This window comes from Limtongia smithiae (assembly GCF_038497785.1).
Source record: "Limtongia smithiae strain NRRL Y-17922 unplaced genomic scaffold V1518scaffold_3, whole genome shotgun sequence".
NCBI classification, from domain to species: Eukaryota; Fungi; Ascomycota; class Lipomycetes; order Lipomycetales; family Lipomycetaceae; genus Limtongia; species Limtongia smithiae.
Genome location: NW_027117624.1, coordinates 325,478 through 349,083, shown reverse-complemented (window position 1 = coordinate 349,083; position 23,606 = coordinate 325,478). Strand labels below are relative to the sequence as shown.

The 23,606-nt window shown below is 55.7% G+C and overlaps 11 protein-coding genes across 11 annotated transcripts; 5 read left to right on the top strand and 6 right to left on the bottom strand.

The window, feature by feature from the left end:
* Nucleotides 1–824: 824 nt before the first annotated feature.
* On the bottom strand, nt 825–3,655 carry V1518DRAFT_371494 (uncharacterized protein; the record flags this gene model as incomplete). The annotated part of the gene is made up of 6 exons (XM_066901359.1): nt 825–2,108; nt 2,160–2,339; nt 2,392–2,528; nt 2,578–2,690; nt 2,744–3,245; nt 3,301–3,655. 6 exons carry the CDS (start codon nt 3,653–3,655, stop codon nt 825–827), a joined length of 2,571 nt encoding a protein of 856 aa, XP_066760623.1.
* Nucleotides 3,656–4,717: 1,062 nt separating this feature from the next.
* V1518DRAFT_413274 (uncharacterized protein) lies at nt 4,718–8,364 on the top strand. Its single transcript, XM_066903287.1, has 7 exons — nt 4,718–5,487; nt 5,538–5,795; nt 5,854–5,953; nt 6,003–6,193; nt 6,242–7,024; nt 7,071–7,371; nt 7,420–8,364. Exons 1-7 carry the CDS (start codon nt 5,034–5,036, stop codon nt 8,111–8,113), a joined length of 2,781 nt encoding a protein of 926 aa, XP_066760622.1. The 5' UTR covers nt 4,718–5,033; the 3' UTR covers nt 8,114–8,364.
* On the bottom strand, nt 8,102–9,829 carry V1518DRAFT_391847 (Zinc/iron permease). Its single transcript, XM_066901768.1, has 2 exons — nt 8,490–9,829; nt 8,102–8,440 (listed from the first exon to the last, which is right to left on the bottom strand). Exons 1-2 carry the CDS (start codon nt 9,755–9,757, stop codon nt 8,428–8,430), a joined length of 1,281 nt encoding a protein of 426 aa, XP_066760621.1. The 5' UTR covers nt 9,758–9,829; the 3' UTR covers nt 8,102–8,427.
* A 216-nt stretch (nt 9,830–10,045) lies between these two features.
* Nucleotides 10,046–11,642, bottom strand: V1518DRAFT_413268 (Septin-domain-containing protein). The gene is made up of 6 exons (XM_066903286.1): nt 11,386–11,642; nt 11,199–11,327; nt 10,923–11,142; nt 10,657–10,870; nt 10,512–10,608; nt 10,046–10,461 (listed from the first exon to the last, which is right to left on the bottom strand). The coding sequence occupies exons 1-6, from the start codon at nt 11,498–11,500 to the stop codon at nt 10,160–10,162; spliced, it is 1,077 nt and encodes a 358-aa protein (XP_066760620.1). The 5' UTR covers nt 11,501–11,642; the 3' UTR covers nt 10,046–10,159.
* A 61-nt stretch (nt 11,643–11,703) lies between these two features.
* V1518DRAFT_413267 (mitochondrial 54S ribosomal protein bL32m) lies at nt 11,704–12,643 on the top strand. Its single transcript, XM_066903285.1, has one exon. It carries the CDS (start codon nt 11,814–11,816, stop codon nt 12,390–12,392), a length of 579 nt encoding a protein of 192 aa, XP_066760619.1. The 5' UTR covers nt 11,704–11,813; the 3' UTR covers nt 12,393–12,643.
* V1518DRAFT_413263 (Carboxylesterase) lies at nt 12,378–14,952 on the bottom strand. The gene is made up of 5 exons (XM_066903284.1): nt 14,299–14,952; nt 14,116–14,247; nt 13,864–14,066; nt 13,672–13,811; nt 12,378–13,619 (listed from the first exon to the last, which is right to left on the bottom strand). The coding sequence occupies exons 1-5, from the start codon at nt 14,616–14,618 to the stop codon at nt 12,717–12,719; spliced, it is 1,698 nt and encodes a 565-aa protein (XP_066760618.1). The 5' UTR covers nt 14,619–14,952; the 3' UTR covers nt 12,378–12,716.
* Nucleotides 14,953–15,021: 69 nt separating this feature from the next.
* On the top strand, nt 15,022–16,929 carry V1518DRAFT_413259 (WD40-repeat-containing domain protein). Its single transcript, XM_066903283.1, has 7 exons — nt 15,022–15,162; nt 15,246–15,282; nt 15,355–15,612; nt 15,698–15,858; nt 15,920–16,013; nt 16,064–16,250; nt 16,305–16,929. Exons 1-7 carry the CDS (start codon nt 15,160–15,162, stop codon nt 16,492–16,494), a joined length of 930 nt encoding a protein of 309 aa, XP_066760617.1. The 5' UTR covers nt 15,022–15,159; the 3' UTR covers nt 16,495–16,929.
* Nucleotides 16,930–18,314: 1,385 nt separating this feature from the next.
* On the top strand, nt 18,315–19,038 carry V1518DRAFT_437168 (endoplasmic reticulum-based factor for assembly of V-ATPase-domain-containing protein; the record flags this gene model as incomplete). The annotated part of the gene is made up of 2 exons (XM_066906318.1): nt 18,315–18,551; nt 18,610–19,038. 2 exons carry the CDS (start codon nt 18,315–18,317, stop codon nt 19,036–19,038), a joined length of 666 nt encoding a protein of 221 aa, XP_066760616.1.
* Nucleotides 19,031–19,753, bottom strand: V1518DRAFT_413251 (uncharacterized protein). The gene is made up of 3 exons (XM_066903282.1): nt 19,405–19,753; nt 19,250–19,349; nt 19,031–19,196 (listed from the first exon to the last, which is right to left on the bottom strand). Exons 1-3 carry the CDS (start codon nt 19,722–19,724, stop codon nt 19,140–19,142), a joined length of 477 nt encoding a protein of 158 aa, XP_066760615.1. The 5' UTR covers nt 19,725–19,753; the 3' UTR covers nt 19,031–19,139.
* Nucleotides 19,754–19,942: 189 nt separating this feature from the next.
* Nucleotides 19,943–20,569, bottom strand: V1518DRAFT_437167 (Alpha/Beta hydrolase protein; the record flags this gene model as incomplete). Its single annotated transcript, XM_066906317.1, has 1 exon — nt 19,943–20,569. The coding sequence occupies one exon, from the start codon at nt 20,567–20,569 to the stop codon at nt 19,943–19,945; it is 627 nt and encodes a 208-aa protein (XP_066760614.1).
* A 1,136-nt stretch (nt 20,570–21,705) lies between these two features.
* On the top strand, nt 21,706–23,591 carry V1518DRAFT_196889 (major facilitator superfamily domain-containing protein). Its single transcript, XM_066900886.1, has one exon. The coding sequence runs from the start codon at nt 21,958–21,960 to the stop codon at nt 23,461–23,463; it is 1,506 nt and encodes a 501-aa protein (XP_066760613.1). The 5' UTR covers nt 21,706–21,957; the 3' UTR covers nt 23,464–23,591.
* Nucleotides 23,592–23,606: the final 15 nt, after the last annotated feature.

Here is a 23,606-nt window from a genome sequence, read left to right as displayed (position 1 = left end):
ACCTTTCGACCTGAATTCAGCAGTCCTCGGCGTCTCTGTGATCCTTATTGGTCTTCACGCGAGCGCGCGGACGCATGCATGCATGTAGTAACTGCAGTGCATGTTTCACACCTTTGTGCAAGGCGCCGGGCGGCTGACTGGCGTCACAACATCTTGCAGGAAGGGAGTCAGTACTTGTGTTTTGCCGAGTTGATACCGAAGGAATTGTAGACTAGGTGGATGCACTTCATCTTCCGTACTTGACCTACAATTTTCTGGCGAGATTTCATCGCCATGGTGACAGCCGACAACAGCAATGCGCTTTCCGCTCTTGGCTCAACCAAGCGTTCGTAAGTCTCACATGCTAACCGGAATGCCCCGCGCGACTTGTGCAGCCGGTCGTCGAGATGCACACGACGACCGCATCACGAGAGCGACGGCGTACACCTCCACTTAACCGAGTAGAAGAACGAATTCATTGATATCCAAAAATAAAACACAAACCAGAACGACGCAGTTTAATACGTACAAACAGCGGAGGAAGCGACATTCCGTACAAACATATCTCGACGCCCTGCGGAGCAGCCCGTGGTCTTGGATTTGACTTCTTCGCGCATACGCGCTTCGCCGTTTCTTCGACACATCAAGATCAAGTACAAAACCTAAGATATCAACTATCGAACGGAATGTCGCATGCGGGGCTAAAGACAAAAGTAGCCGCTGACCGATGGAAATAGTAACGATAAAAGCACAAGTTGAAACGCCAGAACTCCCAATCAAAGTAAGAACAAAAACATAAAATCCCTCCTCACTATATCCTCAAAATATGCAATCGCTAATCTAGATCATAAAGCAGCATCTATCACATTGGTTGGTGCCGGAAGTTGTTTAGCGTCTATGTTCTCTTCGGCTGCCACTCCCTTTTCGTCCTCCGGAGACACCCCTTCGCGATGCAGTTCCCCTAACCGATCTTCAAGCAGCGCGATAATCTCCTTTTCGCTATCCATCTCCTTAACCAATATCTCCCGAAAACAGCGCACCCGAGTCACATCGATCCAGAGCGTCTCGAGCTTCAGGTTCACTTTGTCAACCGCAAGAGCGACCGAATCCCGCGACTTGTAGACCAAAGGCGTCAAGATTGACAAATGCTTCGCGGTACGGCGGTCCACCTCGAGTTCCTGCGTCTTTGATAACAGCGTGTTCTCTAGTTCACAGATCTTCGCTGCCAGTACTTGCAAACGTGCCTCGGAAACCGTTAACGCAAATGCAACCGCTGTCTCGTCTTCTGCAAATTTGATCGTGTTCTCGTCCGACATCTGTCCAGTAACACTAGTTTCGCCATAAAACAGAGACGAAAACAGCGACATCGCGCGCCCGCTCATCGAAGGATCGGTGTCTGCGGACACGCTGGCGATCTGCCGACGGGATTGTTGCGGGTTGAGACTGCCAATGAAATGCTGCAGCTTTGCGTGACCGGAATCCGATTTCTCGACGCCCTGAAGATTTGCCCTCGAAGTGTTCAACGCAGCGGCGTAGTTAACTCGAACAATCCAATCATTCATTTGCATCTCGGAGTCGGCGGTGAACCAATCCTGCGTGGTGACGCTCTCGGTGTTCTTGGAAATAATCGCAAACGAGTTCTTCGGCTCAGTGAAGCTCTCGTCGAAAATCGCAATCATGTCCTGCGTCGACATGACTTGATCGGCGTGAAACCCTTGAATCGGAGACCGGAACGTGAATGGAGTTGTTGTACCGTCTCCATTCTTCTCGTTAAGTTCAACGGATGCCTTGAGCTGGTCCATCAGTCCTCTCACCCAACCCGTGTCTCTGAAAAAGTAAATCTGCGACAGTGTAAGAACGGCACCCCATGATCGCGGGCCCCCTTTGGAGGATCGTCGATTTTTCGACTCCAGAGGGGTGAGAATGCCGATCTTTGCGACCTTGATGAATTTGAAGTCTTGGCTCCCCGGCTGCTTGAATCGCGACGGCGCGATCTGCAGCAATGGACTGTTTAAAAATGCACTATGCAAAATCTTGACGTTAAACTGCGGTGCCGTGCCCACGTAGGAGTACTGCTCGTCGTGGCTTGAGATTTCAAGCGAATTCGTGCGAAGTTCCGCTAGTCGATTCTGCGAAATTGTTAGACAACACCATGGTAACAAATTACGAAACAATCACACCTCAAAAATATAGAAGTAAGGATCGAGAGGATCTTTCGTAGATTTCGTCAAATTTATGATACTCTTTCGCGATTTCATGAGCGACGACTGTCGCGTCACTTGCTTGTCGCTGTTTTGTTCAGTTTCGGCGCCCTCTTCAGCGTTGATGAACGGCGTCAATGTGATGTTGTCGAAAAAGCACTATCATAGATATTAGCGAAATTCAAGGACTTCCCATACACCATTAACATACTTCGAGCACTTCGTCAGCGACTCCACGTCCTCTCGTGTTGAAGACGTATTCGGATTTCTGCATTCTCCGCTTATTGCTTTTGTTAAAAGCATCGGTGTGGAGAATCATGAGTGAGAACGCAATGAAATATGCTTCCTCTGCGTTGTGTTAGACTGATCTCATTGTCTCAATAGCAGCACTTCGCACCTTGATTAACGAAAATCTCCGGGTTGCAATTGTAGTACCGTTGCGAAAATGCATTGAGAATGCGATCAATCTGCTGAGACTCGCGAGGAAGATGAACGAGGAGTAGAAATTTTCTAAAAGCAAGTGAGTATTCGTGATTAATCTGTATCATACAAGTGCAACGCACCTCAGCGACATATCAATGGGCTCGTCGTGGAAATTGAATTTCGCGCAAAACAGGCGCAGCGCCGTAGCAAAAAAACTATCGTCATGCTTTGATAGTAGCGATGCCGTGTAGTTTCGACTGACAAGACCCTCAACCCGATTGAGATAGTCCGCAACGCTCTCGTTGTCGTCCCTGTCCGGCAGTTGTCGGTCGTGGAGCGCGATAGGCACTGGCTCTGTAGGAGGTGACGGCAGAGGATGCTGTGAGTTTTGAACAATATTCCTGCGAAGTTCAGCAAAATTTTGATCGCTGCTGGTGCGAAGCCGCAGAGACAGCAGGTTCGTGAGACTGGTGATGTGATTGATCTGGTGAATGTCGTTGCGCCCTGCGCGATCGTTTTCAATGGAAGATAATGTCTGGCTGCGTGGTCGGCGAGGATCTAGCGCGCTGGAAGGATGGGCGGCAGGAGGAGAAAGTAGGGATGAGCTGTTGCTCTGAGTCGATTGAGATCGCGATAGGGGATCTAGGGAGGGTTAGTACAATGTCAGTTAACAACGCACTAAGAAAAGGCATACCACGTGCGGAATTGCTAGGAGAAAGCCCAACTGGGGTATTCGAATTAGATCTTGATCGCGATGCATGATGCTCGAGGGCCTCGTTTGCCGAGTGTGGCCTTCGAGTAATTTCATCCTTCCGGTACAGCGACGGCAAGCCATTGGAGAAGAAGGCAGACGCCACTTTCTTCCTCAGCTTCGAAAAACTCTTGTAGTTCGAAAGAGAGGAGGAGGAAGATGCGGGCGACATTGAGGTGTTCGGGACCGGGAACACGGTGGCAGGACTTTCGTTGGTGTGGGGCGATATCGGCGCGGAGTACGGATATAGCCGTTTGGAGTCGCTCTCACCGTGGATGTCGGACTCGCTGAGAGAAGACATAAGCGACCGTGGCCGTATTCGTAGAGTACTGCCACCGAAGTACTCTTGTGGCGGGGATACAGAGCGAGTAGTGAGCGAGACGGCGGATGTGGACTCATGCAAAGGATGATCAGGTTCCTCAAAAGTTACGCGAGAGCGAGACAAGTCCTGCACGTTGCGACGGTGAAAAAATGCGAACGAGCGACTGGACGTGCTTGACCGGCTCCGCGCTGCTCTAGGCGGTGCGAACGCGTCGTGCTGGACTTCAGATATCGAAGCCGCCGGAGTGGACCCGCGCGAGGAGTTATTCGAGCGATCGTTGCCCAGCGAGGACCGCGTGTGATGCGTTGCAGAATTCTGCGGAATTGTTTCGAGGGTGCGCGCGCGTCGCCGGTTGTACGGCGGGCGTTGCTTGAAGTTGATGGTGAGGGCCATGTCGTCGCGAGAGTCCGTAGGGGTCGCGGGCCCATCGCTGCCGGTGGTCGAGACAGAAAAACGCCGGAAGCGGGAGATGAGTGAGGATGCCACGGAGGGGGTGCGGGACGCAGGAGAGAATGAGTCTGCGGAGCAGGAGCGCGAGGAGGATGCAAGTGGGACAGGCACAGGGATAGGGACCGCGGCCGGGACTGCGGCAGAGGAAGAGGCGCGTCCGCGACGGGAGGAATGGCCGGAGCCCGAGGATGGCCGTGACGGCGGACGAGATGGCGGGCGGGAGGAGGATGCGGACGAGGGGGCGGCTGCGGCAGTACCCGCGACAGCGACGTCGTCGCGGGCGGCGTCGTCCTCAACGCCGGCGGCGGAGCTCCTCGAACGACGAGCTACGTGCGGAGGCATGATTCCATCTGCGGCAGCGGTAGAGAAGAGGAAAGCAAAAGTAGCACCGCGCACACACGGACGCGGATGCAGACGCAGGGAGAGCAGGAGCGAGGAAAAGCGACGGGAGACGAGGGGGGTTGGGCCAGCAGCAGTTGCGGTGAAGCCAGCTGCGCGACGATGGCGGCGCGGGCTCCAGCCGCTCACAGCAAGTCACAACTCAACGCAAGCAGCGCCGCACAAGGTAGCCGCGCCGCGCAGCCACCTGCCGCTTCGAACACGGCCCCCCGCGCGGGGCATCCGGCGACATGACGCGACACGGACGAGACGGAGCTCTGCTGTCATGGACCACTAGTGCGGATGCTAGGTACGGACGTCCTGGCACGGTGGACTGCACATCAGCATACTCGTGACATCCTGACGATGGTCCGATTCTCCCGGGCTGCGATGCCGCAATCGCATCCGGCGGTGATGACGGCTCTGCATGAGGCGGCTCGGGGCCCCGCATGATGTGATCCCGCGTCGTGCGGAAAGTAAAATGGCACGCCGTTCTTCGGTGTCCATCTCGCCATAGCTAGCGGCCACTATGTTCGCAACAACTCTGGGTCTGTGTCTGTATGCACTGCTAGTCTGGCGGCAGTATCAGATTGAGAACAGCGAATGGCCCGCGTCGCGTGCATTGAGGAACATCACCGGCGAGACCTCGTCCCTGCCGATATCTGACGCTCTCGTGAACACCGCGTGGCACGATTTACAGGCGATCTGCAGAACTCCGCATAGCTATAACTCTGTACAGCATGCTTACGTGCGCGAGTACCTGCTCCAACGCGTGCGGCAGACGATTGCAGAAGCACCGGCTGGCGCAAGTGAGTATATCGAGTTAATCGACGCGAGCGAGGGCTCAATCTCGGTCATGCATTTTCATCATGTCGACCGCGTCTACTTCGAGAGCGAGAACATCTACGCGATCGTGAAGGGCACCACGGATGTTCCCGGGGTCATGCTCACCGGACACTACGATAGTGTCTCGACTTCTTACGGTAGGTCGCGAGAAACACGTACTCTGACCCACGCTGCTCATTGATCACAGGCACCACCGACGACGGCATCTCCATCGTGACGTTACTTGCCCTATTCCGCTACTACTCCACACACCGACCAGCACGCACGATCCTGTTCCATTTCGACACCGGCGAGGAGCTGGGCATGCTTGGGTCGTCAGCATTCGTGCAGCATTCTGCAATGAATTTCGTTAACTACTTTGTTAATCTCGAAGGCGCGGGCGCGGGCGGCCGTGCTGCGCTGTTCCGGGGGTCAAATTACGAGGCCCTGCGAGCATTCGGTAAATGTGAGTCGGAGCGAAAATCCGTGGGTGAGGCAATTGAGCTGATGATATATGCAAACAGTGGATGACTCTGTCGGAAACGTAATGATGCAAGATGCATTTCATTTAGGCCTGGTGCAGAGCGCGACCGACTATCAGTGCTACGACGAAGCCGGACTCCGGTTTGTGATCTTTCGGTTACTTGCCAGATAACAACTAAGTCTTGTGCAGTGGCCTTGATATAGCGTTTTACAAACCCCGCGCGCGATATCACAGTCCCTACGACAGTATCAAGAGCACGCATCGAGGCGCTTTGCGATATATGCTCGAGTCGGCTGCAAGTCTTGCGTCGTTTCTCTCGTCTGAGGAGCCAGAACTGGTTACAGAGGAGAATAAAGAAGTACTTGGAGTTTTTTTCGATGGTTAGAGGTTTCTATATTTGTGAAGTTTTACAGTACTAACTAAACCAGTCTTCGAGCGGTTCCAAGTTGTTGTTCCATTACCCATCTTCGCAAAAATATCACTCGCTCTCATCATCGCCGGTCCGGTTGTCGTTCTTCTGCTTCTATTGTACTTTGCCTACGTCAAGTCAGTCAAACTCCAGTGGTCATGTTGGCTCCGCTTTCCCGCTGTCATCCTCGCTCTTCTAGCCACCAACGCCGGCCTCACCTACTTGTTTGCGAAACTGAACCCAGACATCATATATTCCTCCGATATGCCAACATTCGCAATCCTTGTCACGTGTCTCTTTATCACATGTGCGTCGCTGCATGTTGCGCACTCGTTGTCGCCGTCGCAGTCTGAGCTTAGCATGATGTTCGAAGTCGCATTCTGGTTCTGGTTGATGGGGGCAGGATCTGTATACTTGCTTTTCAACGCGGAAATCGGAGGCAGCTATGTGATTATTGTGCAATACACTGGCTCCACGATCGCGCTGGTATGCGCTCTTCTTACTAGCGCGGCGAGCGCGGAACAGAACACTCCGAAGAGGAAGAAGAAGACGCGCGGAGCGACGGTCAAAGCAAAACAGGCCAGGAGTAAGATCACGGAGAAGACGACACTGATGTCGAAGAAGGTCAAACAGACACAAATAGGAAAGAAATTGGGATTTAACACCGTTAGTCTGACTGCACTTCGATTTGCTGAAATTCTATTTGGCGTGCTGGTGCCCGCGGTGCTGTTGTTGCCGGTTATGTTTTTCACTGTGAATGCGTTGCGGTATGGAGCTGCGGACGGCAGTAACGGACTTTTAGGTAGGTCTCATTTACTTGCTTTGTGAGTCGGTACTGACAAGAACAGCCTATGGCGTCGTGTCCATAATCTCCACGAGCCTCTTACTAGCACTTGCCCCTTACATCGCTTACCTTATCCGCCACCGCATCTTCCTCAGTTTTTCAGTCTATTTCATCACGCTTGTTGTCGTCGTTAGTCTGATCGCCACATCGCTGACGACATTTCCGTTCACGGAGCAAGTCCCTCTTAAGGTGTATGTCGAGCAGACGATCAACCTGACCGACGCGAACACGGGTACGTGGCGCGAGGGCGGCGAGATGAACCTTGTTGGGTTGACGGAATACATGCCGCTTCTCCTCGACGATATGTCAGTGTTCTGTTCACTTTTGATATGTCACAGTGCTAACGAGACAAGACCAACAGCAAATAACTTCACTTGTGTTCCCTTCGGCAAACGAGGTACTCTAAGCCGATGCTCCTACCCTGCATTGCCGCCACGACCCTTCGCGGCCGCCTCATCAATGCCGTCCTCGACATGGCTCAACGCGGCAGCACATCGCGACTCGCCATCCTCGTTCGTGATATCCATACACTCCGCCTTCTCACGCGGCGGCGAACTCGTTATCTCCTCAGATGCCTACACGGACACGATTCCGGCGCTCAGCTTTGACGTCGTCGCGAGCCCGTACTTCGCCGATGTCGTTGCCGGCGACCATTCCGCGTCGGAGTATATTGCGAACCTGACACGTTTCGAGTTCTGGTCGCGCTGCGACCTCGCGTCTCCAACGGCATGCAACGGCACCGCGCCCTTCAAAATCCGTATTTCGGCTCCGGACGGCAGCACGCTTGACGACACACTTGTCACGCATCTGACTGCGACTGCGTACTACGACGAATGGATCCCCCGAGTCGGCACATTCTTTCCATCCGCGGCATCACGCAACGCGTCAGTGTCCGTTGCGAAAACGGATAGATCCTTCGCAGACGGCGAACTTGGTGTTCTTCCTGCGTTCGATGAACTGTTGCAATACCTCCCCAAATGGGCCACCTTCCAGAAAAGGGACAGTGGGATCGTCCGCGTCTCCAAGAACGTCAGATTAGTCTCTTAAATTATGTTGACCATAACTTCATTATATTCTATGCATATGCGTTCCCTTGTCGAGTCGTAACAGACTTGGCACTACAAGTCGCGCACTATATAGATACATATATGCAAGTACAACAGTGGTACACTCCAAAAACAGAGAGAGAAATGATCAGTCATGGCGAGGCTGAATCGCAAAGCAAAATCCGCAAACTGTACGAGCAACCAAAAAAAATACAGACTCAACATAAGAGAGAAACACCGGAACAGTCTATGGGGACCCAAGTAATAAACAGAGAAAATGATTCACAACTCAGAGATTTTTTGGGGGGAACACGTCTAGGCCCATACGCTGGAAAGAGTTAGTGAGCGGTCTACACGATTAAGAAGATGTGACTTACCCCAATACGCTCATGAGAATTGCGCCGAAAACAATAGCTAGGGAAGCCGCCGTGCTGAGCGGCAGCGACGCCTCGTGCAGCTCGCCGTGAATCCACTCCTCAGCGAGCAACTCGACAAGACTGACCCAGAGCAAGATGCCCGCCGATAAACTGTTCAATGAGCCCATAACCCACAGCCCGAGCGGCGACGAGGCGGTCGCGGCAGCGCCGGCCTGCTCGTAGAGGAAGATGCCGATGGACATGCCGATCGGAGTAACGCAGCAGAACCACGAGCAGAGAGCATACTTGCGCGAGAGCGGGATTGACTTAACGTCCATTATGCGCGTGCCGAGGGCCATGCCCTCGAAGAACTGGTGAAAGATGACGACGATGAACAGCGAAGTCCATGCCGAGGCTTGAGTCACGCTGAGCGTTAGGCCGATCAGCACAGAGTGAAACACGATGCCGGCCTCAAGCACGTAAAGACTGAGCCGGTCTACAGACGCCGAGACCCGAGCGAGCTCAGGACCAAGGTTTGCGACATTGCCAATCTCAAAGACAGTGTGCCCGTGGCTGTGCAGATGCGTTTCTGAGTGTGAGAAGATGCGCTCCAACGTCCCCAATGGCTGCGTACCTCCACCGTGGGCGTGTGAATGCCCGTTGTGGTGTGGGTGCTTGGGAATATGTGCCGAATGCTCAACCGAGTCGTGGTCGGCGTCGATGTCGAGCGAGTCCGAGTCGTGCGAGACAGATTGATTAATGATGTCGCTCTCCGCGGCCGCTGTTTCGCGTGCAAACTGCTCCTCCGCGCGCCGAATCTTGTCGGACACAATCCTGTGGCCGATATTCTCGATCGCGAAGGTGAGGAACACACCGATCATAGCGATCGCGCCGGGCCACGCATCGAAGCTGATGTCGCCGATGCAAGGGTTGCGGAAGGCATCAAACGCGTCGGGAAGGAGATGTATAAATGCAGTAGCAAGGATCACCCCCGCGCCAAATTGCTTGACAATGACAAGAATACCCTCGGTAGTGATGGTCGACTGAGGCCCGGCGTGGACGTACTTCTGCACAAAGAGAGGTATAAATACGGCAATTGCGGACGCAAAGAACACAGCAAACACGGAGAACACGCGCAGCGGGAAGTCGTAGTCGTCGAGCGCTGCGCCGTTGCACTCGTCAAGGAATGGCGGCGCGGGCAGCAAGGTCGTAGAAGCGGTCTTTAGGGCTGTAGCAGTGACCGCGAGGGCGTGCTGGCGGACGGCGTCTAACGGGATCTCGGGAGACATGACTGGGGGACGGCACGCGCCGTGGGAGAAGAGGCACGGGATGACGGTGTACGGAAAGGCGCGTGTTTGAGGAGGACGGAAGGTCCGGGGGGAGGACGAAGTTGCTGGCAACAGCGGAGGCAGGGCACGGCAGGGCTAGGGCTTAGTGTGGTGGCCAAAGAGGCGCCGCACGTGGGCGGGCTGACGATTTCGCAGAGCGCGGTTGGGCCAGAGCGGGCAAGCGCTGCGCCGCACGCTTATCCAGCCCCATGGCCCAACCTTGTGGGCGCCCAGCAAGGTACCCCGCCATGGTTAAAATACTGTGTATTATCCTCTCTGCGACTGCTGCTTATGTATATATCCCGCTGAACCACCGATAGAAACACCTCCCACCGCCCGCTATTACTGTATGCAGTATCTCATCTAGTGCACCATTGTGCGCGGATCCAGCTGCGCGCCACCGCCGCTGCTGTAATAATCCCCCGACGGCTTGCCGTACTCCATCGCCTGCGATGACGCGGTCCCCGCGAGGTTCGCGTTGCTCGCGGGACTGATCGGGCGCGCGCTGCTGCTGCTGCTGGTGCCGTTGTCCCGCATCGCGAGAAGCTGCTTCGACCGGAAGTTCTCGTAGTGCACCTGCGAGGTCGAGTCGATCAGGTCCTGCAGATGCGTGCGCGTCAGGAAGTTGCGCAGCGAGATGAACTCGCAGTGGTTTTCGTTTTCCACTGGAAGGAGTTAGTCGGCCCGTCACACATTCTCTTTTATTAGCACATACCATTGACAACACCCCAACGGCTCTTGCGTCCTCGCACAACCTTGCCGTCCACGACGATATCGTTCTCAGAGCCAACGACCGCAAACGGCAACATAGCCTACACCTGTTAGCAACCACTCCACAGTCAAGCTCACTCTATACTTACCCTGATATGCGTGTTCATGGCCCGCTCATCCTCGTCCAGCAAGTCACTGTCGTAGGGATACATCTTCAAGTGGTGCGCCGCGAACTCCTCGTGGATGCGCGCTTTGAACGCCGCGCGCTCTTCCAGCGTCAGCGCATCCGACTTTGCAATCACTGGCACAACGTTGGTGATGTCAGCCAGCTTCTTCAGCACGGTAATGTCCAGCGTTTTCAGACTATACATCCAGTCAGCGCAAACTCCAATACAAAAACCTAAACAGCACATACGAGTGGCCAGTCGGCGCAATGAAAAAGAGCAAGCAGTGCACGCGCGTGTCATTAATGAACCGGTCTCGCTGCGCAGTAAGCTCCTTGCGAAGGTACATCATATGCTGGTCTTTGATGTACTTCACAATCGGCTCCCAACACCGGTCGTTGTTAACCTTGTCTGCGTAGCCCGGCGTGTCCACAATGTTCAGCTTTAGTCTGACACCGTTCTCCTCAATCACTAGACGATGTTAGCAAGTTGTAAGCCGCTTGTCATGATGCAGCGCGGTGTCTTGCCATGCGAAGTGGGGGTAACCTCCGTCGTCTGGCGAACGGGCTCAATCGGTGATCGTCTGCCCCTGCTGTCCGCGAGATGCGACGAGAAAATTGTGTTGATCAGCGTCGACTTGCCCAGTCCAGATTGACCTTCCCAGTCAAAATCAGTGACTTGCTCTTTACACTCCCTCTCGCGAAGCACACTCACCGACAACCATCACGTTCAGCTGGAACCCTCGCTTGAGCATCTTCTTCTCGATCTGACGCGTGATCGTGTCGAAACCGACATAAGTCCGCGGCTGTAGAGATTCTGCAGTCGCCATTCTGTATATGTCTTGTTGTATGTGTAGCTGTGTGCGAACGGTGCTGGTTCGTGGAAGTGGTTGTGGCGGTTGACGTTGCCGGTAGTGGGAAAAGGGGGGAAAGCAGTGTTTTGGGCCGGCTACGACGCGTCGCGGTTCGTTTGGCGCTGCGTGTCATGCAGCCGCCGTCGTCGCGTTTATGCCAAGTGTTAGCAACGGGGTTCGTGTGCTACGCCGCACACCCTCACGTGATATACAATTTTCACAACACCCTCAAGTTCATCGTCCTCGCACGACTCGATCCCCGGCGCTCCACCATACCATACCACCACCAATGGCGTCCTTACAACGACCACTGCTCGCCAATTCCTGGCTCTCCCGTTTATCCGGCTTTGGCGCTGCACTGCGGCCGCGCGATACCGCCTGGTCCTCGCTCCTCGCGACACCACTGCTTCCGGCCATCGTCCTGCGCCTGCCACTCCCCTCCGACCTCGGTCTCGGCCTCGGTTCCAACCCCTTCGGAATCGTTTTCGCCGTTCCCAAGAAGAAAGTCTCTCTCCGTCGCCGTCGCATGCGCCAGCTCGCGCCGGGCGACAAGCACATCAAGCCCGTCGAGTCGCTCTGCGAGTGCCCGTCCTGCGGTAGAGTCAAGCGCGCGCATACCGTCTGCGGACCATGTCACGAGGACGTGAAGAACGTCTGGCGCGCCGAGAACGGCTCGCTGCATCACACCGAGCAGAAGATCCCGGAGTCGATCCATCCCGAGTTTCTCGACATCATCAATGAGAAACTGACCAACGTGCCTCGCACCGGAAAGTTTCTCAGCGATCTCTCGCGAGAGGAGAACAATAAGAAAAAGCCTCCCATGTTTGAGTGGGAAAAGCTTCACAAGAAGTCGGGTCCACGGAAATGACCGGTCTCGGGTGTGCCATTGTACATATGAATATACAACATCATAACATATACCCCTTTGTATCATACTCTTGAAACTTCCTAAAGTAGTAACCTATAGCGTGGTTTGTCATACACTCCGCAAACCGCATCTCGACAGCAAAACCGCTTTATAATACGCCGTCGTAAATTATCAATTTTGGTAACAAAGATGCTCATGTCATGCACTATTTCTCACATATCTCTAGTCTTACAATGCACTTTGGTATCGGAGTACTCCCGCGGCTGCTACACGTAGCGACCAAGCACTGCCAACCAAACACCGCCCATCATGGGACTTTCTCTTCTATGTCGAGGAAAGTTGGTAATCGAATGGTACAGACCCGCCGAGCAACGCACCGCACTTGGTCGGCAAAATCGCCTGCGACACGTTGTCCCATCCAAAATTGTGAGCGTTGAGGTTCGTCGACGACACCACAGGCTGCCAACTTGCGTAGGATGACGACGAGCCGGATGTGTTCGGGTTTCCAGTTTTGACGTAGTTGCCCCACCGCAGCTGCAATTCTTGGCTGACCGCGATCTCAGCTGAAGTCACGGTGCTGGCGTTGTATGTGCCAAAGAGAGGATATAGATCCGATCCATGGCACACGTACGCTCCCTGGCACAGGCTGAAAGACTCGTAGTCGGGGTACGTGATGCCAACGTCGAGTGTATACAAGTACACCGTCTTCGAAGTTGCCGTTATGATCTCCGCTAATTTGCTGACTGCACAGGTCCAATAGAACGATGTGGAAAAAAAGGCCCCCTCGAGTCTCGTCGTGTCATTGTTGCTGTCATCTAAATCAAACTCGCCAGATGCCATCACAGTCTCCGTGCGTCTTTGGCCAATGGATTCCTGGAGAATATACTCATAATAGACGGTCGAGATCGCTGACGGAAACATACTTTCTACGGCCGGATTGGCCTCGTCCTTCGTTGTGCCCATAAGCATAGGCACCTTTACTGGAAGTGTATTCTGCTCCGCATAGACGGCAAAGTCGGAGTAGATAAGCGAGTTGTCAATCACGGGAGAGAACGGCATGGCCTTGTTGACCTGAATGTATGCAGCAGGCGCCTCGCTGGCGACAGTCGTCTGCGCCGTGAGAAGCGAGTCGACAGACAGCCCACGCATGCAGGTAATGTTGGAGCAACCTGTTGCAGAGTACACGAGCGGAGTAATCAGGCCGGTCGAGGTTGAGCGGGGATAGAACTACCATTTGATCAGCATCGGGACACTCGCCATTGCTCACCAGCAAACTTACTCCGTAGTCCATAGGGTCTGACATCAAAATGGCTCGCTCGAAGAGACCGGATGCCTGGCTCGTGGACATGAGCGAGCGGATCAGCGTACCTCCAGAGCTCTGTCCTGCGATAGTGACCTTGGAAGCATCGCCGCGAAATACTGTACAGAAGTTAGCTCAATATCACTTGGCCAAGGAGTGCACAACACTTACACTTGATATTTGTCTGCACCCACTGCAACGCCATGATGACGTCCTTGATCGCAAAGTTCGTGTTCGTGCCGTCGTCGAACATACCAAGAAGACCGAGTCTGTAGTTGACAGTAACCACAATGATGTTCTCGTTTTGCGCTAGATCTGCGCCGTAGATAACCGGATCTGCAGAGCCACCGCTAGTAAATGAGCCGCCGTGAATCCTACAGACAAGTCAGTCAAAACATATGGAGAAGCCCGTATGCAGCGTACCAGACCATGACGGGCCGCAGAGATTCGTTGAGGACCGGAGTCGGGCGAAAGACATTCAAGAAGAGACAGTCCTCGGATTCGTTGTCATATGTGCCCTGTGGGCAGTACGGGGGTAGCGAAGTGCCCGAGTACCTGAAAGCACAGTCAGCCATGCCTCTTTCACAAACTCATGAGAAGACTTACGTCACATCGGACTGCGGACTGAACGCAACCGGGTCGGCAAATCTGAGAGAACCAGTAGGCGCTTTCGCGTAGTGCAAACTGAGGAAACGCACACCGGTGCTGTCGGACACGCCTGTGTACTTGCCAGTCGACGTCGTCACAGTACATGCGCCATCGCAGGTGCACTTGTACGGCGTGTAAGAGGTGACGGTGGCCGTTGCAATCCAGAGGTAGTAGACGGTGCTCAGGATACAAGACAGCATTGTAAGGACGGGGGTGTGGTCAGAGAGGCTGGCACAGCAACAGAGGGGGGATAAGACGGGGTGTAGCAGCAAGTGCATGGAATATATAGACAGCGAGTATCGATAGGAGGTCACTACTGCACCATGACGACGGTCACGACGGTGAGACAGCGACGGTCGAGCAGCATCCTAAATAGGAAAGGCACGGGTCTGGCGGCTACGGCGCAGGGTATATATCAGGGCATGGGAGCGTACCTGAACGAGACATTCGCTGACGCGTGGCAGCAACGACAAGCGTGAGACGGGTGGCCGTGGCGCGCAAGATGAGACCCGCATGTGCGGAATGCGGCCTTAGACTAAGCTAATGCACGCAACGGGCGGCCGGAGGCACGCGCGTGGCGGGAACTGCCTGTTCGGGATGACAATGGCGAAGTTGCGGGCGTAGTGTTTCCCGCCAAAACGCTCGCTCCTGAGCCGCGCGCATTGCGCCTTCGTCACATCTACGAAATCATCGACTACCTCGCGCGACCGCCGCTGCCACGGTTCATCAGCACCCTCTGCATATATCAACCCCTCCACGCAGTCCGTGCATTGCCTTGAGCACTGTCGCCTCGTTGCGCAGCTCTCCCATCTTTTTGCCATGGTAACTCTCACAAGCACGCTCCAGCGAGCTCATTGCGCGTATTCGTTCGCTCTCCGTGCTCATCTCTCTCGTCTTTTTTACAGAGCAAGCAATACTTTGCCACGAGTCTCATTTCTGACGGTTGGTCTCTCCTCTTGTCATCCTCGCCTGTAGTAGTTGCAGCTCGCTAACAAGTGCTGTTGTTGTTGATAGCTCACGCGGTAGATATATTCGCTGCCGACACCACACCTGATCTTGCCATTACGTGCTCGGGCGATTCCACCGTCAATTTCTGGAGTGCAGTCTTGCCCGATCATTCCCTCGTGAAGACCTTGTCGACGGAGCATAAACTAGGCATACACCACCTCTGCGCACACAGCGAGGCCGGTCTGCTTGCGACCAGCGGGTTTGAGGGCGAGGTCGCCGTGTACTCGATCTCCGACGGTACACGTCTCCACCGTTTCAGCGACTGTGAGTTCGTCTCTTCCTTTGATTTATCGGCCAGTATTTTCGTATTCTGCCGCATCAAGCTGACCGGCGCTCTTATATACTGCAGCAAAATCTGCCTTATGGGCGATCCGTTTCTCTCCCGACGGCGACTTCCTCGCGGCAACGACCCTGGACGGCCGTATCCTCGTGTGGAATGTCTCTGGAGAAACCGCCGAACACTGCGGCACTCTCGAGGCTAAAAATAGTGCAGGTCTCTGCATTGATTATGTACGTATGCTCCTATCCTAAGTACCCCTCGTGGTGGCGTTCTAACAGCTGCAACGCCTAGTCCAATGACGGTCTTTATATCGCGACGGGTCACGAGGACGGCGGGGTCTACCTCTTCAGCACGGAGTCGGCTCGGCTGGTCCATTCCCTTCTCGGTACGTGTCCCTTGTCACTGCATGCGAGTAAGATTGCTAATTCCGATTAGGCAACGTACACCCTGTTCGCACTGTCGCATTTTCTCCGCTGTCAAAGCTTCTCGCCGTGGCAGGCGACTCGTCGATCATCACAGTGTACGATGTGAAGTCGGGTGAGCAGGTCTTCAACCTCGCCGGCCATTCGCGATGGGTCATGTCTCTAGACTGGAACTTCACCGGGGAGTACATTGTCAGCGGGTAATTGTCATGTTGCTCTCGTGTTATATGCGGCTTTGTACTGATGATTATCAGATCCTTCGACAAGTCGCTTAAGGTCTGGTCGATCGAGAAGACGGAATGTGTCGCAACGCAGAACGAATCGGACGGGCCGATCTGGTGCGTCAAATGGGCAAAGACCGCCGGATCCGCGCGTCCGCAAGGATTCATCGGTGTCGGCGCGGACCGGTCTATTCGGTGGTATAGGGAGGCAGCTGGCGGCTAAGGCCGCGTGTCGCATGCAAATGTCTGTACATCATCAAAAAGTGCCATTAGCTTACGGAGTTTGTTGTGTTTCGCTCTCTCTCGCAATTCAGTTAAGCATCACACCACGAGCGGCAATGGGGACTGGAGACTGGGCCTGGCGCGTCGTCAAGTCCCACATCGTCTTGGCCGTAGAGTAAAGGGGGCCGTGCCCACCGTTCGAACGGCATCTGTTTGCGGGCGTTCCAGCTGGACCCCCCCGTAATTCGGGCGCTGAGACACGTTAGATGGTCTCGCTACCGGAACTTCGGACGAAATCGCCCCATTCAGTCTCCAAAATTCGGCCCCCTATTTATGACTTTTTGCGACTCATCATGTTTCTGAGTATGTTAATTATAGAAGCGCATGACAGCATCTAATATATGCAAGCTACAAATGACTACAAACATGCGGTAGCTTTCGTGCCGAAGACACAGAACACGCCTGCTGCACACCGCAACGCAGAGCGGTGAAGTAGTCATAGACAAAGAACGCCTCGCAGATCCATAAACTCCATGCCATTACTCTCTCCAGTCGTCGTCATAGCTCCATGGCTCGTCAAGTGGTAGTAGCTAGTCTCTTAGTGGCCGCGACGACGCACGCCGGGGGGCGGCGTGGGCGGCGGCGTGGGAAGCGGCGACGGCCGTGAAGCCACGATGATGACGCTCATTGTGCTGGATCTAGGCCGCGCAAGTATGCTAATCATGCTCTCAGCACCAGAGTAGCTGAATGGACTACTTGCGAGTAATAAACAGCAACAAATTACAATACCAGAGTATATGATTCGACGATCTAACAAGTTCGGACACGGACGCAGCGGTGATTCTAACTTCTATTAGCAAACATCTGGCCCATCCAATGGCACTGCTTGACCGCGTACCGTGAGACAGGCAGCTGTGTGAAAACGGGGCGACGGCGGCGAGACCGTGGCAGCTGGCGGCTGGAGGCGAACGCGTGGCGACGATGCGGGAGGGATGCGTGAAGTGGGAGGGGGTGCCAACTTTACTTATAGACGACGAACACCGCGAGACACGAAAATTGGCTACGCACGCGTGGCGCTAGTTGTGTTGTGCAGCTCGTCACTCTAAAAAGTTGTTTTCTCTCGCTGCTCCAGAGACCGCGTGCAGAGACGTGTCTTGCTCGACTGCCGCGGGACAGTCCTGCAGCGTGACCCATAGAACGAGGTGTCGAAGCCGGTGGAAGCGCGCAAGGAGCGGAAGTGACTGACATGCCCGAGTGCTGTAGCGAGACTGCGCCAGGACGCCGGCAGAAGAGCGTCATGTATCCGCATTCGGGTTCGCGCCGCCCCTTCCTCCCAGGGTGCCGCATCTGCGTAGCCGCTTGAGGCATGTCCACAACAAAGGCCACCAAGATCACGTACTGCGTCCACGCTGCGCCATCCGCCGCAGCCTGCAGGCCGCCGTGCGCGACGACTTCACGCAGCGCCGTCCCCGTCCGCCGCGACGCCGCGACGCCGCGACGGCGAACGCGCTGTCGACTCCGCCGCCCCGATCTGTGCGCGGCCGCCGCAGAGTCCCCGTCGTCTTGACCAGGCAGACGCCACCCCACAACCGCCCAAAACAGCCGGCGATCGCCAAAGGCGCACTCGTCACCGTCTGCAGACTACCGCAGCGAGGCAAGCTCCGCTGGGGCCGTACGCTGATTCCGCGCTGGCAGCAGCAGCGCCCTAACCCTATGTCCCAGCTGCCCGGCGCCGCTCAACTGCCGGGAGCGGCTCTGCTGCTGGAGGGAGCTCCGAGCGATTCGCACGCAACTGCATCCACGACCACCGAAGCCGAAGCAATGCCGAATCTGACAAAGACCGCGCTTATTGCCGAGGCGATTCAGGCGTACAACGAGAAGGTGCTCGCGGACGCGGGCGCGGCGGACAAGCCGCTGGCGACGGACACGGCGTTCTTATCTCACCGCGCACTCGGCCGGATAGCGGTAGCGCTGGGTGTCGTCGACAAGCGGTACACATTCGCTAACCTGCTAGTCGGGACTGAGGTCTATATTCCGCCAAAGCCAGCCAAGAAAGCTGTAAGCCCGCCCCCCCTTTCCCAATTCCCAGAGCACCCGTACTGAAACGTGGACGTAGGACCCGGAGTACGACGCCAGAATGAAGATGCTGCGAGCACGACTCGAGGAGCAGGAATACCAGAGCATGATTGTCGACTCGATTCCAGAAGGCACTACAGGATTTATGGAAACTTTCGACACCAAGGAATTGAAGCAGCAGCTGTCCGTCATCGTGAACGTGCTCTTCTCCGTCGTCTCCGTCGCTTTCGCAGTGTGGACATGGGGCGGCGCCAATCTTTCCACTGGCAAGCGGCTGTTACTGTCGATGTTTGCCGGCGCTGTTGTGCTAATTGCCGAGGTGACGCTGTACATCGGATACGTGCAGCGGATCCAGGACGCGAAAATTGAAGAGATGCGAAGAACGGAGGTCAAGGAGGTCATCCACGTCACGTCGTTCGCACCTGCCACAAAGGGCCTGCTTGCAGAAGTCGACAAGAAAGACGAGTAAGGACAAAAGTGCATTTGCATTCGATCGCTTTGTACAGTAACAAATTCAGTTCCGATGGACACAAAACGCCCCTTGTAGTAGTACTAATGCGAACCCAGGCGCTACAGCCCGTAGGGTGCGCTTGACGAGAGATGTAAAGACTCGAGCTTGTGCTTTTGCTATAGGACAGATGAGAAGCAGGAAGACATGTTCGAGCAGACGTGAGGCATACCTGATCAACGAGGGCCTCGTTGCGCGCGATAGAGTCTTTCAGTGTGCGCGCTCGTTCTCTGTAGTATGCCAGACGATCAGATAGCTCAACTGCTGCGGGGCTAGAAATCAAAATTAGGGCGCGCGCACACACGAACAGGAGCGCCGCGTGCTTACTATATGTTGATGAGCCGTTCCAAGTCGGCGCAGATATCATCGATATCTACGCCATCGTCAACAGACGCAGCAGACACATTCAGTTTATTTGCATCCTTCGCCGAACCTAGAGCTCGTTTGTTACGGAGGACCGCGCGTTTTTCCTTTTCGTCGACTGCGACGAGCTGTTGCTCGTCCGCATCGACATCGCGGATGAGCGAGGTCGTTTCGCCCCGCTGGAGCACGACGTTTGTGAAGTTCTCGTAGCGGGAAAAGTCGAGCGACGACAGCGACGCCGCGGACTCGGAGATTGAGAGGAGGATGCGGTCGAGGGCGGACATTATGTGTGACTGTGCGTGCGCGCGCGCGCTCGTGTGGGAAAATGCTTGGGAGTTTTTGTGTTGTTTACGCGCCCACTCTCCCCGCGCGCACGTGCAGACGCGTGTGCTGACACATCGCCAGGCGCTTAGAGAGGGGCTAGTAGTGCCGCCCCGTGTGCTGGTATCAGCCGGCCCTTTAACCGCGTCGCATTCGCGCTACGCATCCAACACTATGCTGTTCATACAGTATTTCCCCTGGAGGAGCTAACGAAATCACACACAGCCTCAGCTAGATCTACCGGCGCCTCTAGAGGCAGCATATGCCCATGCGTCTTAAACAAGAGCAGCTTGCTGTGGTTTGTGCTCGCGTGCATCTCGCGAATGTGGTCGGCCTTGACGACCTGGTCTCCCAGTGAGCCGATGTAAAGCACCGGGATGTCAATCTCGTGCAACCGGGGCATGAAGTTCGCACGATCAATAAGCGCTCGAAACTGATTCACGAGCACGGTCTTGCCGAGGGTGCGGTCCATCGCGCGGATGAGCCCGCCGACGTCGGGGTCGTCCAGCTTGCCAGGCCCGACAAACTGCGCGACGCGGGGCGTAGAGATAAAAGCGTACTTGTGTCGCTGGAGCACCTCGAGGGTCTCGACGCGCACCTTGCGCTCGTGCGCGCCTAAGCCTCGTGCATACGAGCTGATGATGATAAGAGACCGGATCCGGGGCACGCCAGGATGTCTGGCTGCGTCGGAGCGGCTGCGGAAGTAACAGTCTAGAGCAAGATGTCCGCCCATGGAGAAGCCCAAAAGGTCGACCGGCACGTCGTGGTCGGAGACAGAGTCGGGACGGAAGACGGCTGAGTCGATCATGCTCCGCATGGCCGGTAGGTCCGGCGCCTCATATATCGGGACGGGTGCGGCGACGACGCGGTGCCGGGCAAAGACGGGAAGCATGCGACTCCAGAGCCGATGGTCACACATGGTGCCGGGGAGCAACACTAGCCGCGACGTGATCGAGCGGGACGTCATTACGCGACCGTTGACACGCAACTCGCATCAACGCGGGGGCAGACCACGCAAGTGCGGGGAAGACCGGGGAAGGTCGGGGCGAGTCTGGGGAAGCTAGCAGCAGCTGGCGGACCGTAGCTCCGTGTCTTGTTTCCCCATACTGCTCAAGCGCGAACACGCAACAGCTCATTCCCTCGCGATATGAACTGCATCCACACTGGCTGGCTGATTATTCTTCCGGTGCGGCGGGCGCGAACAATTGAAGCCTCTTCCGCCGGCGATCCAGCGCCCCCGCCTTGGCGGGCAGGCACGGCGATGAGCCCGTCGAAACGGTTGCCTTTCCCAGTCGCCCCAACCGGGCCCCCAAGCCTCGGCTGCTCCTGCGAACCGGTCGTCCTTGGCTCAGTTGCGTGCGCCTCTGCCGCGCGTGTCTCGCTCGGTGCACGCTCCGGCTTGGCCGCGGGGTCGCGGGCCTCGTGGCATGGGGGCATCCGTGTTCTCGTCCCGCACTCTGCTGCAGTGCTGTCTCCAGCTGCCGCGCGGTCCTGCAAGTGCCAGCTGGGTGTGTTCGCGCATGGCGCCGACGACTGCAGTGCGGACGCGCGTGTGAGCATTTGCACCCGTGCCTGCGTCCGCCGCCGGCACACGTCCCGTCGCCGTGGGCACTGGCCAGGACTGAACCCTGAACTCTGAACCTTGCCCGCTGGCCACTCGCAGCGAAGCCATATCGATCGATCGGCAGCATTTCGCACAACAGCACGCGCGCGGGGCCAGGGACTGAGCTGCTCACCCCCACAGGTTTGAACTTCGCTCGCCGGAAAATACCCGCAGAGCCGCGGATGCCTGCCTTGTTCTGTCCTTCCCGCCGTGTCCCATTCTGTCATAGCGTCTCCACACTGTCTCCGACTCTCCGCGCTCCGCACATAGTCCGCACGCCCTAGGGCCCAAGTGCGGGTCACGAGAGACGTGTCTTGTGGTTGTGGGTGAGCAATGCTCGCTCACCCCGCTCGAGCCTGCCTCGAAGTGCACTGCTGGGCTGCCGTCAGGCGCTGCTGCTGTCAACTTCTGCTGTCCTCCCCGCACTCGCTCTATATCTTGCGCTCCTCCCTCTCTCGCTTTCTCCTGTGTCTCTCTGCCTGCACTGAACTATACGCCGCCGGTCGGTCTTCCCCTCTCGCTACTGCTTGACGCAGGTATACGCATAGGCTCGTCATCATCAGTGTGCATCTACTTCCTTCACATCCCCAACAATGACGGACGCGGAGACTGCACTCGCCGAGCCCACGCACGTGCTATCGGTCGAGACCATGAAGGTCGACAATGACTTCATGGAGGACACCGATGCCGGTGCATACGCCGCTGCCACCACAGTCTACTCCAAGGAGGAAGAGCGCAAGTACCTGCGCAAGCTCGATCTCCGACTGATCTCGCTCCTCGCCGCTGTGTACTTGTGCTCCTTCCTCGATCGCTCCAACATCGGCAACGCCAAAACCGCTGGCATGTCCACCGACCTCGGACTGTCGTCGTCGCAGTATGCATGGCTGCTCACTATTTTCTACATTCCCTATATCTTGTTCGAGTGGTGCACGCTGCTGTGGAAAGTTTTTCCCGCGAACTACTATGTCTGCGCTGTTGTCTGTTTCTGGGGAGTCGTTTCATGTCTGGAGGCTGCTGCGCAGAACTTTGGCGGCATGATGACCTTGCGGTTCTTCCTTGGTGCCATCGAAGCCACGTTTGGCCCGGGCATTCCGTTCTTTCTCTCGTTCTTCTACCGACGCGACGAGATGGCGTTCCGCTCTGGCATTTTCTTCTCCGCTGCGCCTGCGGCGTCCGCGTTCGCCGGCGCGCTTGCGTATGGTATCACTTCGGGCAATTCCAAGTTGCAGAACTGGCGTCTGCTGTTCTTAGTTGAAGGTATTCCTTCCATCATGATGGGCGTCGTGTGCTTGTTCTTCCTGCCGCGGTCAGCGCCGGAAGCCAGGTTCTTTAACGCACGGGAGAAGGAGATCGCGGTCGCGAGACTTGCGCGCCAGAACGGCGAGACGGCTCACAAGCTTGGACTAAACAAGAGGCAAATCTTTGAGGCCATCATGGAGCCACGCACGTGGTTGATTGCGCTCATGTACTTCTGTGTGAACGTCTCGTTCTCGACGTTGTCGGTGTTCATGCCGACGATTATCAACGACATGGGCTTCACCGCCGTGCACGCGCAAGGTCTCAGTGCGCCGCCCTACGTTATCTCGTGGATGTCTGTCATCATTACAACTTATTTTGCTGCAAAGTACCGGGTTCGGTCGGTGTTCGTCATCGGGCACTCCATGGTTGCTGCGGCAGGGTATCTCATCCTCGCGCTTGTCGATCTCACTGGTGTTCGCTACTTTGCGCTCTACCTGTGTGCCATCGGCATGTACAGTGCAGTTTCTGTGATCATGCCATGGTCGGTCGACAACCATGGCACGGACTCCAAGAAGGGCACTGGTATGTTCATCATGAACTTCGTCGGTCAGTGCGGACCGCTGCTGGGCACGCAGATGTTTCCCTCCTCTGACTCGCCGTACTACCGCAAGGGCATGTGGGTGTGCTTCGGGTGTCTTGCTGGTGTCACGGTTATTGCGTTGGCGCTGAGACTGTATCTGCAGTACCTCAACCGTAAGCTGGATAAGCGGTGGGGACCGGTGTCGGAGCATCAGCTTGATGAGGTGCAGGAGGTCGGCATCGATCGCGAATTTAACCCCACCTACAGGTACATCTTGTAATTGGTGTTTTATAATTTTGTTTAGTGTACTGCTTTTTATGGATTCAAAAAATAAATCCCTGTGTTTGGTTCACAAAAATTGGACGTCTGAAGTAGTAGTCAGCAGTTATGTAAACGCCCCGTTGTGCGGGCGCACCCAGAATA

What these genes read in the sequence shown, in the direction of transcription:
- V1518DRAFT_413263 (XM_066903284.1), bottom strand. Translation starts at nt 14,618, where the DNA reads ATGCACTTGCTGCTACACCCCGTCTTATCCCCCCTCTGTTGCTGTGCC. An exon ending in AGTCCGCAGTCCGATGTGAC is followed by an intron (nt 14,248 to 14,298) that starts GTAAGTCTTCTC and finishes CTGTGCTTTCAG; the next exon opens with GTACTCGGGCACTTCGCTAC. An exon ending in CTGCGGCCCGTCATGGTCTG is followed by an intron (nt 14,067 to 14,115) that starts GTACGCTGCATA and finishes ACTTGTCTGTAG; the next exon opens with GATTCACGGCGGCTCATTTA.
- V1518DRAFT_413259 (XM_066903283.1), top strand. An exon ending in CACGAGTCTCATTTCTGACG is followed by an intron (nt 15,283 to 15,354) that starts GTTGGTCTCTCC and finishes TGTTGTTGATAG; the next exon opens with CTCACGCGGTAGATATATTC. An exon ending in GGGGAGTACATTGTCAGCGG is followed by an intron (nt 16,251 to 16,304) that starts GTAATTGTCATG and finishes GATGATTATCAG; the next exon opens with ATCCTTCGACAAGTCGCTTA.
- V1518DRAFT_413268 (XM_066903286.1), bottom strand. Translation starts at nt 11,500, where the DNA reads ATGGCGACTGCAGAATCTCTACAGCCGCGGACTTATGTCGGTTTCGAC. An exon ending in GGTTACCCCCACTTCGCATG is followed by an intron (nt 11,143 to 11,198) that starts GCAAGACACCGC and finishes AACATCGTCTAG; the next exon opens with TGATTGAGGAGAACGGTGTC. An exon ending in ATTGCGCCGACTGGCCACTC is followed by an intron (nt 10,871 to 10,922) that starts GTATGTGCTGTT and finishes CTGGATGTATAG; the next exon opens with TCTGAAAACGCTGGACATTA.
- V1518DRAFT_196889 (XM_066900886.1), top strand. Translation starts at nt 21,958, where the DNA reads ATGACGGACGCGGAGACTGCACTCGCCGAGCCCACGCACGTGCTATCG.
- V1518DRAFT_391847 (XM_066901768.1), bottom strand. Translation starts at nt 9,757, where the DNA reads ATGTCTCCCGAGATCCCGTTAGACGCCGTCCGCCAGCACGCCCTCGCG.
- V1518DRAFT_413274 (XM_066903287.1), top strand. Translation starts at nt 5,034, where the DNA reads ATGTTCGCAACAACTCTGGGTCTGTGTCTGTATGCACTGCTAGTCTGG. An exon ending in TAGTGTCTCGACTTCTTACG is followed by an intron (nt 5,488 to 5,537) that starts GTAGGTCGCGAG and finishes CATTGATCACAG; the next exon opens with GCACCACCGACGACGGCATC. An exon ending in CCTGCGAGCATTCGGTAAAT is followed by an intron (nt 5,796 to 5,853) that starts GTGAGTCGGAGC and finishes ATATGCAAACAG; the next exon opens with TGGATGACTCTGTCGGAAAC.
- V1518DRAFT_413251 (XM_066903282.1), bottom strand. Translation starts at nt 19,724, where the DNA reads ATGTCCGCCCTCGACCGCATCCTCCTCTCAATCTCCGAGTCCGCGGCG. An exon ending in GAACGGCTCATCAACATATA is followed by an intron (nt 19,350 to 19,404) that starts GTAAGCACGCGG and finishes TTTGATTTCTAG; the next exon opens with CCCCGCAGCAGTTGAGCTAT. An exon ending in ACGAGGCCCTCGTTGATCAG is followed by an intron (nt 19,197 to 19,249) that starts GTATGCCTCACG and finishes TCTGTCCTATAG; the next exon opens with CAAAAGCACAAGCTCGAGTC.
- V1518DRAFT_413267 (XM_066903285.1), top strand. Translation starts at nt 11,814, where the DNA reads ATGGCGTCCTTACAACGACCACTGCTCGCCAATTCCTGGCTCTCCCGT.